Genomic DNA, 12,500 nt, shown 5'->3' with positions numbered 1-12,500 from the left:
GCTACCCGCCTAGGTTCCGTAACCCTGAATACTCTTCCCCAACGAAAGTCTATCGATCTCAGTGTTGACATTTCCAACTGGTGCTTGGCCTCGACAGTGTTTGGGGGAAGAGAGTTCCAGATTCCCACGGCCCTTTGTGTGAAGAAGTGCTTCCTGACATCACCCCTGACCGGCCAGGCTCTGATTTGAAGGTGACGCCCCCTTGTTCTGGGCTCCCCCCACCCGAGGGAACAGTTTCTCTCTCGATCTACCCGATCGAATCCTTTAATCGCCAATCAGATTGCCCCTCAATCTTCTTCACTGGGGGTTCTGCATCTGTGTCTTTCGGATGAGACGTTAAACCGAGGCCCTGTCTGCCCTCTGAAGTGGACGGAAAAGATGCCGTGACCACTATTGCAAGAGCAGGCTGGAGGGTGGGGGTGGGGGTGTGGGTGGGGCTGGGAGCTCTCCCCAGCGGAGGGTATGGTAGCATAGTATAAACATAGAAACATAGAAAATAGGTGCAGGAGTAGGCCATTCGGCCCTTCGAGCCTGCACCACCATTCAATGAGTTCATGGCTGAACATGAAACTTCAGTACCCCATTCCTGCTTTCTCGCCATACCCCTTGATCCCCCGAGTAGCAAGGACTACATCTAACTCCTTTTTGAATATATTTAGTGAATTGGCCTCAACAACTTTCTGTGGTAGAGAATTCCACAGGTTCACCACTCTCTGGGTGAAGATGTTTCTCCTCCTCTCGGTCCTAAATGGCTTACCCCTTATCCTTAGACTGTGACCCCTGGTTCTGGACTTCCCCAACATTAATAAGAACATAAGAATTAGGAACAGGAGTAGGCCATCTAGCCCCTCGAGCCTGCTCCGCCATTCAACAAGATCATGGCTGATCTGGCCATGGACTCAGCTCCACTTACCCGCCCGCTCCCCATAACCCTTAATTCCCTTATTGGTTAAAAATCTATCTATCTGTGATTTGAATACATTCAATGAGCTAGCCTCAACTGCTTCCCTGGGCAGAGAATTCCACAGATTCACAACCCTCTGGGAGAAGAAATTCCTTCTCAACTCGGTTTTAAATTGGCCCCCCTGTATTTTGAGGCTGTGCCCCCTAGTTCTAGTCTCCCCGACCAGTGGAAACAACCTCTCTGCCTCTATCCTGTCTATTCCGTTCATTATTTTAAATGTTTCTATAAGATCACCCCTCATCCTTCTGAACTCCAATGAGTAAAGACCCAGTCTACTCAATCTATCATCATAAGGTAACCCCCTCATCTCCGGAATCAGCCTCGTGAATCGTCTCTGTACCCCCTCCAAAGCCAGTATATCCTTCCTTAAGTAAGGTGACCAAAACTGCACGCAGTACTCCAGGTGCGGCCTCACCAATACCCTGTACAGTTGCAGCAGGACCTCCCTGCTTTTGTACTCCATCCCTCTCACAATGAAGGCCAACATTCCATTCGCCTTCCTGATTACCTGCTGCACCTGCAAACTAACTTTTTGGGATTCATGCACTAACTTTTTGGGATTAGTGGTTATGTTACAGGACGAGTAATCCTGAGGCCTGGACTTATTGTCCGGAGATGTGAGTTCCACTCCCTCCTTGGTAGCTGGAGGAATTTAAGTTCAATTGAATAAATCTGGAATAAAGGCTAGCGTCGGTAATGGTGACCTTGAAAATACCGGATCGACACAAAAACCCCATCGGGTTCACTAATGTCCCTTTCGGGTCGGTAATCTGCCGCCCTTGCCCGGCCTGGCCGCAATGGGTGGTTGACTCTTGCCCTGTACCAAACCACAAAGTCAGTGGCTGTGGGAGCACCTTCACCACACGGACTGCAGCGGTTCAAGAAGGCGGCTCACCACCACCTTCTCGAGGGGCGATTAGGGACGGGCGATAAATGCCGGCCTTGGCCAGCGACGCCCACATCCCAGGAACGAATAAAGTCCCGAGGCCGATATTTATCCCTCACCGAAAACTGATTATCTGGTTGCTGTTTGTGGGAGCTTGCTGTGCGAAACTTGGCGGCCCCGTTTCCCAGAATACAACAGTGACTACACTTCCAAAAAAGTGCTCCATCGGATGTGAAGTGCTTTGGGACTGTAAAGTTGTGAGTCTTGCCATCAATTCCCACCGAACCCTCATACCCACCGTGACCTCTTTGTTCCGTCGCGTTAACCCTTGAACCCCATTTTAAAAAATGTGTTCATGGGATGTGGCCGTCGCTGGCAAGGCCGGCATTTATTGCCCATCCCTCATGGCCCCTTGAGAAGGTGGTGGTGAGCCGCTTTCTTGAACCGCTGCAGTCCGTGTGGTGAAGGTGCTCCCACAGTGCTGTTAGGGAGGGAGTTCCAGGATTGTGAGCCAGCGACGATGGAGGAACGGCCGATATATTTCCAAGTCGAGGGACGGTGTGTGTGACTGGGAGGGGAACGTGGAGGGGGTGGTGTTCCCATGGACCTGCTGCCCTTGACCTTCTAGGCGGGTAGAGGTCGCGGGTTTGGGAGGTGCTGCCGAAGAAGCCTTGACGAGTTGCCGCGGTGCATCTTGTGGACGGTGCACACTGCAGCCACGGTGCGCCGGTGGTGGAGGGAGTGAGTGTTGAAGGTGGTGGGGAGCGTGGCCCATCGAGCGGGGCTGCTTTGTCCTGGATGGTGTCGAGCTTCTCGAGTGTTGTTGGAGCTGCAACTCATCCAGGCAAGTGGGGAGTGTTCCATCACACTCCTGACTTGTGCCTTGTAGATGGTGGAAAGGCTTTGGGGAGTCAGGAGGTGGGACATTCGCCGCAGAATACCCAGCCTCTGACCCAGCCAGTGCCACGTGCTAGTCAGAGTAGGAATCGCAGGATAGCTCAGATGAATACGTGGCTTGAGGAGTGGTGCAGAAGGGAGGGATTCAAATTTCTGGGACATTGGAACCGGTTCTGGGGGGAGGTGGGACCAGTACAAACCGGACGGTCTACACCTGGGCAGGACCGGAACCAATGTCCTAGGGGGAGTGTTTGCTAGTGCTGTTGGGGAGGAGTTAAACTAATATGGCAGGGGGATGGGAACCTATGCAGGGAGACAGAGGGAAATAGAATGGGGGCAGAAGCAAAATATAGAAAGGAGAATAGTAAAAGTGGAGGGCAGAGAAACCCAAGGCAAAAAGCAAAAAGGGCCACATTACAGCAAGATTCAAAAGGGGCAAAGTGTGTTAAAAAGACAAGCCTGAAGGCTCTGTGCCTCAATGTGAGGAGTATTCGGAATAAGGTGGACGAATTAACTGCGCAGACAGCAGTTAACGGATATGATGTCATTGGCATCACGGAGACATGGCTCCAGGGTGACCAAGGCTGGGAACTCAACATCCTGGGGTATTCAACATTTAGGAAGGATAGACAGAAAGGAAAAGGAGGCGGGGTGGCATTGCTGGTTAAAGAGGAAATTAATGCAATAGTAAGGAGGGATATTAGCTTGGATGATGTGGAATCGGTAAGGGTGGAGCTACGGAATACCAAGGGGCAGAAAACGCTAGTGGGAGTTGTGTACAGACCACCAAACAGTAGTAGTGAGGTTGGGGACAGCATCAAACAAGAAATTAGGGATGTGTGCAATAAAGGTACAGCAGTTATCATGGGCGACTTTAATTTACATATAGATTGGACTAACCAAACTGGTAGCAATGTGGTAGAGGAGGATTTCCTGGAGTGTATTAGGGATGGTTTTCTTGACCAATATGTCGAGGAACCAACGAGAGAGCTGGCCATCCTAGACTGGGTGATGTGTAATGAGAAGGGATTAATTAGCAATCTTGTTGTGCGAGGCCCTTTGGGGAAAAGTGACCATAATATGGTAGAATTCCTTATTAAGATGGAGAGTGACAAAGTTAATTTGGAAACTAGGGTCCTGAACTTAAGGAAAGGTAACTTCAATGGTATGAGGCGTGAATTGGCTAGAATAGACTGGCAGAGGATACTTAAAGGGTTGACGGTGGATAGGCAATGGCAAACATTTAAAGATCACATGGATGAACTTCAGCAATTGTACATCCCTGCCTGGAGTAAAAATAAAACGGGGAAGGTGGCTCAACCGTGGCTAACAAGGGAAATTAAGGATAGTGTTAAATCCAAGGAAGAGGCATATAAATTGGCCAGAAAAAGCAACAAACCTGAGGACTGGGAGAAATTTAGAATTCAACAGAGGCAGACTAAGGGTTTAATTAAGAAGGGGAAAATAGAGTACGAGAAGAAGCTTGCCGGGAACATAAAAACTGACTGCAAAAGCTTCTATAAATATGTGAAGAGAAAAAGATTAGTGAAGACAAACGTAGGTCCCTTGCAGTCGGATTCAGGTGAATTTATAATGGGGAACAAAGAAATGGCAGACCAATTGAACCAATACTTTGGTTCTGTCTTCACAAAGGAAGACACAAATGACCTTCTGGATGTACTAGGGGACAGTGGGTCTAGTGAGAAGGAGGAACTGAAAGATATCCTTATTAGGCGGGAAATTGTGTTCGGGAAATTGATGGGATTAAAGGCCGATAAATCCCCAGGTCCTGATAGTCTGAATCCCAGAGTACTTAAGGGAGTGGCCCTAGAAATAGTGGATGCATTGGTGATCATTTTCCAACAATCTATCGACTCTGGATTAGTTCCTATGGACTGGAGGGTAGCTAATGTAATGCCACTTTTTAAAAAAGAGGGAGAGAAAGCGGGTAATTATAGATCGGTTAGCCTGACATCAGTAGTGGGGAAAATGTTGGAATCAATCATTAAGGATGAAATAGCGCATTTGGAAAGCAGTGGCTGGATCGGTCCAAGTCAGCATGGATTTGTGAAAGGGAAATCATGCTTGACGAATCTTCTGGAATTTTTTGAGGATGTAACTAGTAGAGTGGACAAGGGAGAACCAGTGGATGTGGTGTATTTGGACTTTCAAAAGGCTTTGGACAAGGTCCCGCACAAGAGATTGGTGTGCAAAATAAAAGCATATGGTATTGGGGGTAATATACTGACGTGGATAGAGAACTGGTTGGCAGACAGGAAGCAGAGAGTCGGGATAAACGGGTCCTTTTCAGAATGACAGGCAGTGACTAGTGGGGTACCGCAGGGCTCAGTGCTGGGACCCCAGCTATTTACAATATACATTAACGATTTGGATGAAGGAATTGAGTGTAATATCTCCAAGTTTGCAGATGACACTAAGCTGGGTGGGGGTGTGAGCTGTGAGGAGGATGCTAAGAGGCTGCAGGGTGACTTGGACAGGTTAGATGAGTGGGCAAATACATGGCAGATGCAGTATAATGTGGATAAATGTGAGGTTATCCATTTTGGGGGCAAAAACACGAAGGCAGAATATTATCTGAATAGCAGCAGATTAGGAAAAGGGAAGGTGCAACAAGACCTGGGTGTCATGGTACATCAGTCACTGAAAGTTGGCATGCAGGTACAGCAGGCGGTGAAGAAGGCAAATGGTATATTGGCCTTCATAGCGAGGGGATTTGAGTAGAGGAACAAGGAGGTCTTACTGCAGTTGTACAGGGCCTTGGTGAGGCCTCACCTGGAATATTGTGTTCAGTTTTGGTCTCCTAATCTGAGGAAGGACATTCTTGCTATTGAGGGAGTGCAGCGAAGGTTCACCAGACTGATTCCAGGGATGGCTGGGCTGTCATATGAGTAGAGACTGCATCAACTGGGCCTTTATTCACTGGAGTTTAGAAGGATGAGAGGGGATCTCATAGAAACATATAAGATTCTGACGGGACTGGACAGGTTAGATGCGGAAAGAATGTTCCCGATGTGGGGGAAGTCCAAAACCAGAGGATATTGTCTTAGAGTAAGGGATGGGCCATTTAGGACTGAGATGAGGAGAAACTTCTTCACTCAGAGAGTTGTTAACCTGTGGAATTCCCTGCCGCAGAGAGTTGTTGAGACCAGTTCATTGGATATTATCAAGAGAGAGTTAGATATGGCCCTTACGGTTAAGGGGATCAAGGGGTATGGAGAGAAAGCAGGAATGGGTTACTGAAGGAATGATCAGCCATGATCATATTGAATGGTGGTGCAGGCTCGAAGGGTCCAAATAGCCTACTCCTGCACCTATTTTCTATGTTTCTATGAACCGCTCTTGTGGCCACAGTATTTATGTGGCTGGTCCAGTTAAGTTTCTGGTCAATGGTGATCCTCAGGATGTTGATAGAAACATAGAAAATAGGTGCAGGAGTAGGCCATTCGGCCCTTCGAGCCTGCACCACCATTCAATATGATCATGGCTGATCATTCACCTCAGTACCCCATTCCTGCTTTCTCTCCATACCCCTTGATCCCTTTAGCCGTAAGGGCCACATCTAACTCCCTCTTAAATATATCTAACGAACTGGTCTCAACAACTTTCTGTGGTAGAGAATTCCACAGGTTCACAATTCTCTGAGTGAAGAAGTTTCTCCTCATCTCGGTCCTAAATGGCTCACCCCTTATCCTTAGACTGTGACCCCTGGTTCTGGACTTCCCCAACATCGGGAACATTCTTCCTGCATCTAACCTGTCTAAACCCGTCAGAATTTTATACGTTTCTGTGAGATCCCCTCTCATTCTTCTAAACTCCAGTGAGTATAAGCCTAGTCGATCCAGTCTCTCCTCATAGGTCAGTCCTGCCATCCCGGGAATCAGTCTGGTGAACCTTCGCTGCACTCCCTCAATAGCAAGCATGTCCTTCCTCAGATTAGGAGACCAAAACTGAACACAATACTCCAGGTGTGGCCTCACCAAGGCCCAGTACAACTGCAGTAAGACCTCCCTGCTCCTATACTCAAATCCCCTCGCTATGAAGGCCAACATGCCATTTGCCGCCTTCACCGCCTGCTGTACCTGCATGGCCAACTTTCAATGACTGATGTACCATGACACCCGGGTCTCGTTGCACCTCCCCTTTTCCTAATCTGTCACCATGGCAGGGGATTCGGCGATGGGAATGCCGGTGAATGTCAAGGGGCGGTGGTTCGACTCTCGCTTGTTGGAGATGGTCATTGCCTGGCACTTGTGTGGTGCGAATGTTACTTGCCGCTGATCAGCTTCAGAATACCCAGCCTCTGGCCCGCTCTTGTGGCCACAGTATTTAAGTATTTACAGTGCCCGTTTCAATCTCCCAACCCCGGCATCTTATTCCACCATCCGGTTCCCCCTGTGCCCCACCGCACCCCCCACCCCCCCCCCCCCCATCCCATCCCACCTCTTACTTCCCTCCTTACTCCCAACATCCATGTACGCCCCTAAGATTATTGAGGAGGGGAGGTGTTCGACTGTTACCTCCTTCTTCATCCAGGATCGGAAGGCCACGTTGAGAGACTTTGCGCCGTGCACCAGGTAGAGCGCTGGGTGCCGTCCGTTCTCCCGCAGGCCTGTGGGGGAACAGTCAAGAGGCTGTGACACGTCGACAAACCCGTCCCCTGCTCCCTTCCGTTCCAGCAGCGAGCGGGCGGGAACATCACCGGCACAAGTGATCAAGCGACAATGCCACGGGCTGGACCGAGTTACACAAAGGAGCCGCCCCCGCCGGAGTAGAGGGTGACCTGCTCCCACGCTGGCACCAGGGAACTGATGAGCCCAATGCGGGACCCACAGTCTCTGCCACAGGCGGTGTCTGGGGGCAGACGGTGGTCGGAGGGACAGGTGGGCCCTGGGTTGCCGTGAGCTCCTTCCGCTGCCCGCGCTTGACTTCCGCGTGCTCCCGGCGAGGAGGCTCGAGGTGCTCGGCGCCTTCCCGGATGCTTCTCCTCCACTTTGAGCTGGTCTTGGGCCGGGGATTCCCAGGAGTCGGTGGGGATGTTGCACTTTTCCCAAGGAGGCTTTGAGGGTGCCCCTGAAGTGTTTCCTCTGCTCTCCCGGGGCTCGCTTGCCGTGACGGAGCTCAGGGGTAGAGTGTTTGTTTCGGGAGTCGAGTATCGGGCGTGCGGACGATGGAGTGAGTTACACAGGGTATAACGCAGAGATTGGGGTGAGTTACACAGGGTATAACGCACAGATTGGCGTGAGTTACACAGGGTATAACGCACAGATTGGCGTGAGTTACACAGGGTATAACGCACAGATTGGCGTGAGTTACACAGGGTATAACGCACAGATTGGCGTGAGTTACAGAGGGTATAACGCACAGATTGGCGTGAGTTACACAGGGTATAACGCACAGATTGGCGTGAGTTACACAGGGTATAACGCACAGATTGGCGTGAGTTACACAGGGTGTAACGCACAGATTGGCGGAGTTACACAGGGTATAACGCACAGATTGGGGTGAGTTACACAGAGTATAACGCACAGATTGGGGTGAGTTACACAGGGTATAACGCACAGATTGGCGTGAGTTACACAGGGTATAACGCACAGATTGGCGTGAGTTACACAGGGTATAACGCACAGATTGGCGTGAATTACACAGGGTATAATGCACAGATTGGCGTGAGTTACACAGGGTATAACGCACAGATTGGCGTGAGTTACACAGGGTATAACGCACAGATTGGCGTGAATTACACAGGGTATAATGCACAGATTGGCGTGAGTTACACAGGGTGTAACGCACAGATTGGCGTGAGTTACACAGGGTATAACGCACAGATTGACGTGAGTTACACAGGGTGTAACGCAGAGATTGGCGTGAGTTACACAGGGTGTAACGCACAGATTGGCGTGAGTTACACAGGGTATAACGCAGAGATTGGCGTGAGTTACACAGGGTGTAACGCACAGATTGGCGTGAGTTACACAGGGTGTAACGCAGAGATTGGCGTGAGTTACACAGGGTGTAACGCACAGATTGGCGTGAGTTACACAGGGTATAACGCAGAGATTGGCGTGAGTTACACAGGGTATAACGCAGAGATTGGCGTGAGTTACACAGGGTGTAACGCACAGATTGGCGTGAGTTACATAGGGTATAACGATTCACTGGCATAATAGACGCACCAACGTTAGCGTCCTCGACCAGGCCCAACATCCCCAGCATCGAAGCGCTGACCACACTCGACCAGCTCCGCTGGGCAGGGCCACATTGTCCACATGCCCGACACGAGACTCCCCAAAGGAAGCGCTCTACTCCGAGCTCCGTCACGGCAAGCGGGCCCCAGGTGGGCAGAGAAAACGCTTCAAGGACACCCACAACGCCTCCTTGAAGAAATGTAACATCCCCACCGACTCCTGTGAATCCCCGGCCCAAGACCACTCAAAGTGGAGGAGGAGCAGCATCCGGGAAGGTGCCAAACACATCGAGTCTCCTCGCCGGGAGCAGGCAGAAGCCAAGCACAGACAGCGGAAGGAGCACACGACAACCCAAGCCCCCCACCCACCCGTCCCTCCAGCCACCGTCTGCCCCAGACACTGCCTGTGACGGAGACTGTAGGCCCTGCATTGGACTCGTCGGTCACCTGAGAACTCGTGTTCGTGCATGAACAAATCATCCTCGACTCCGGGGGACTGCCTGAGAAGAAGTACACATAGACTGCAGTGAGTTACACAGGGTACAATGCACAGACTGGACTGAGTTACACAGGGTATAATGCACAGACTGGACTGAGTTACACAGGGTATAACGCACAGACTGCAGTGAGTTACACAGGGTATAATGCACAGACTGGACTGAGTTACACAGGGTATAATGCACAGACTGGACTGAGTTACATAGGGTATAATGCACAGACTGCAGTGAGTTACACAGGGTATAATGCACAGACTGCAGTGAGTTACACAGGGTATAATGCACAGACTGCAGTGAGTTACACAGGGTATAATGCACAGACTGGACTGAGTTACACAGGGTATAATGCACAGACTGGACTGAGTTACACAGGGTATAATGCACAGATTGCAGTGAGTTACACAGGGTATAATGCACAGACTGGACTGAGTTACACAGGGTATAATGCACAGACTGGACTGAGTTACACAGGGTATAATGCACAGACTGCAGTGAGTTACACAGGGTATAATGCACAGACTGGACTGAGTTACACAGGGTATAACGCACAGACTGCAGTGAGTTACACAGGGTATAATGCACAGACTGGACTGAGTTACACAGGGTATAACGCACAGACTGCAGTGAGTTACACAGGGTATAATGCACAGACTGGACTGAGTTACACAGGGTATAACGCACAGACTGCAGTGAGTTACACAGGGTATAATGCACAGACTGGACTGAGTTACACAGGGTATAATGCACAGATTGCAGTGAGTTACACAGGGTATAATGCACAGATTGCAGTGAGTTACACAGGGTATAACGCACAGACTGCAGTGAGTTACACAGGGTATAATGCACAGACTGGACTGAGTTACACAGGGTATAACGCACAGACTGCAGTGAGTTACACAGGGTATAATGCACAGACTGGACTGAGTTACACAGGGTATAACGCACAGACTGCAGTGAGTTACACAGGGTATAATGCACAGACTGCAGTGAGTTACACAGGGTATAATGCACAGACTGCAGTGAGTTACACAGGGTATAACGCACAGACTGCAGTGAGTTACACAGGGTATAATGCACAGACTGGACTGAGTTACACAGGGTATAACGCACAGACTGCAGTGAGTTACACAGGGTATAATGCACAGACTGGACTGAGTTACACAGGGTATAACGCACAGACTGCAGTGAGTTACACAGGGTATAATGCACAGACTGGACTGAGTTACACAGGGTATAATGCACAGATTGCAGTGAGTTACACAGGGTATAATGCACAGATTGCAGTGAGTTACACAGGGTATAACGCACAGACTGCAGTGAGTTACACAGGGTATAATGCACAGACTGGACTGAGTTACACAGGGTATAATGCACAGACTGCAGTGAGTTACACAGTGGCTGGAGAAAAACCACCAACGATGTCTCCGCAAGATCCTACAAATCCCCCGGGAGGACAGACGCACCAACGTTAGCGTCCTCGACCAGGCCAACATCCCCAGCATCGAAGCACTGACCACACTCGACCAGCTCCGCTGGGCAGGGCCACATTGTCCACATGTCCCCAGACACGAGACTCCCAAAGCAAGCGCTCTACTCGGAACTCCTTCACGGCAAGCGAGCCAAAGGTGGGCAGAGGAAACGTTACAGGGACCACCCTCAAAGCCTCCCTGATAAAGTGCAACATCCCCACCGACACCTGGGAGTCCCTGGGCCCAAAGACCAGTCCCGCCCTAAGTGGAGGATGTGCATCCGGGAGGGCGCTGAGCACCTCGAGTCTCGTCGCCGAGAGCGTGCAGAAACCAAGCGCAGGCAGCGGAAGGAGCGTGCGGCAAACCAGTCCCACCCTCCCCTTCCCTCAACCACTGTCTGTCCCACGTGTGACAGGGACTGTGGTTCTTGTATTGGACTGTTCAGTCACCTAAGGACTCATTGTTAGAGTGGAAGCAAGTCTTCCTCAATTCTGAGGGACTGCCTATGATGATGATGAATGCACTTAACTTACCTCTGAACGTGTCCAGCAAGTGCTTCCCGACGTACCAGCAGATGGTCTCGAAGTTCGGGAACTTGAAGAGATCGGCTGTGTTCAACCTCTTTTCAATCTCATACGCTCTGCGGGGAGATAGAGAACGGCACAAGGAGGGTAAACAGAGCAGACACCAGGCATGGCAGAGAACCACGGCTTTTATTTAACGAACAGAGGAGGCTGAGGGGAGACCTGATTGAGGGGTGTAAAATGATGATGGGCCGAGATAGAGTGGATAAGACGGACCTGTTTCCCTTAGCAGAGGGATCAGCAACCAGGGGGTAGAGATTTAAAGTCATTGGTAGGAGGTTTAGAGGGGATTTGAGGAGAGCTTTCTTCACCCAGAGGGTGGTGGGGGTCTGGGGTGGACCTCACTGTCTGAAAGGGTGGTAGAGGCAGAAACCCTCATCACATTTGGACGTGTGCTCGAAGTGCCGTAACCCACAGGGCTACGGACCCAGAGCGGGAAAGTGGGATTAGGCCAGGATGGCTCTTGGTCGGCCGGCGCAACGCGGAGACGATGGGCCGAACGGCCTCCTCCTGTCCCTAATGTAACAGGCTCGAGGGGCTGAACGGCCTCCTCCTGTCCCTAATGTAACAGGCTCGAGGGGCTGAACGGCCTCCTCCTGTCCCTAATGTAACAGGCTCGAGGGGCTGAACGGCCTCCTCCTGTTCCTAATGTAACAGGCTCGAGGGGCTGAACGGCCTCCTCCTGTTCCTAATGTAACAGACTCGAGGGGCTGAACGGCCTCCTCCTGTTCCTAATGTAACAGACTCGAGGGGCTGAACGGCCTCCTCCTGTTCCTAATGTAACAGACTCGAGGGACTGAACGGCCTCCTCCTGTTCCTAATGTAACAGACTCGAGGGACTGAACGGCCTCCTCCTGTCCCTAATGTAACAGGCTCGAGGGACTGAACGGCCTCCTCCTGTTCCTAATGTAACAGGCTCGAGGGGCTGAACGGCCTCCTCCTGTCCCTAATGTAACAGGCTCGAGGGGCTGAACGGCCTCCTCCTGTTCCTAATGTAA

General features: G+C 50.8%; 1 protein-coding gene across 1 annotated transcript in view; it reads right to left on the bottom strand.

The window, feature by feature from the left end:
- The window catches only part of LOC139240490 (histone lysine demethylase PHF8-like), a 99,484-nt gene that overhangs the window by 72,394 nt on the left and 14,590 nt on the right, over window positions 1-12,500 (bottom strand). The window contains exons 7-8 of the mRNA XM_070869025.1: window positions 11,452-11,558; window positions 7,286-7,377 (exon numbers count right to left, since the gene is read on the bottom strand). Of these exons, the coding sequence (XP_070725126.1) occupies window positions 7,286-7,377; window positions 11,452-11,558 (199 nt within the window). The remainder of the gene's footprint in view (window positions 1-7,285; window positions 7,378-11,451; window positions 11,559-12,500) is intronic.

This window comes from Pristiophorus japonicus, chromosome 32 (genome assembly GCF_044704955.1).
Source record: "Pristiophorus japonicus isolate sPriJap1 chromosome 32, sPriJap1.hap1, whole genome shotgun sequence".
In the NCBI taxonomy this organism is placed as follows: Eukaryota; Metazoa; Chordata; class Chondrichthyes; family Pristiophoridae; genus Pristiophorus; species Pristiophorus japonicus.
This window is presented reverse-complemented; position numbering and strand designations above follow the sequence as displayed.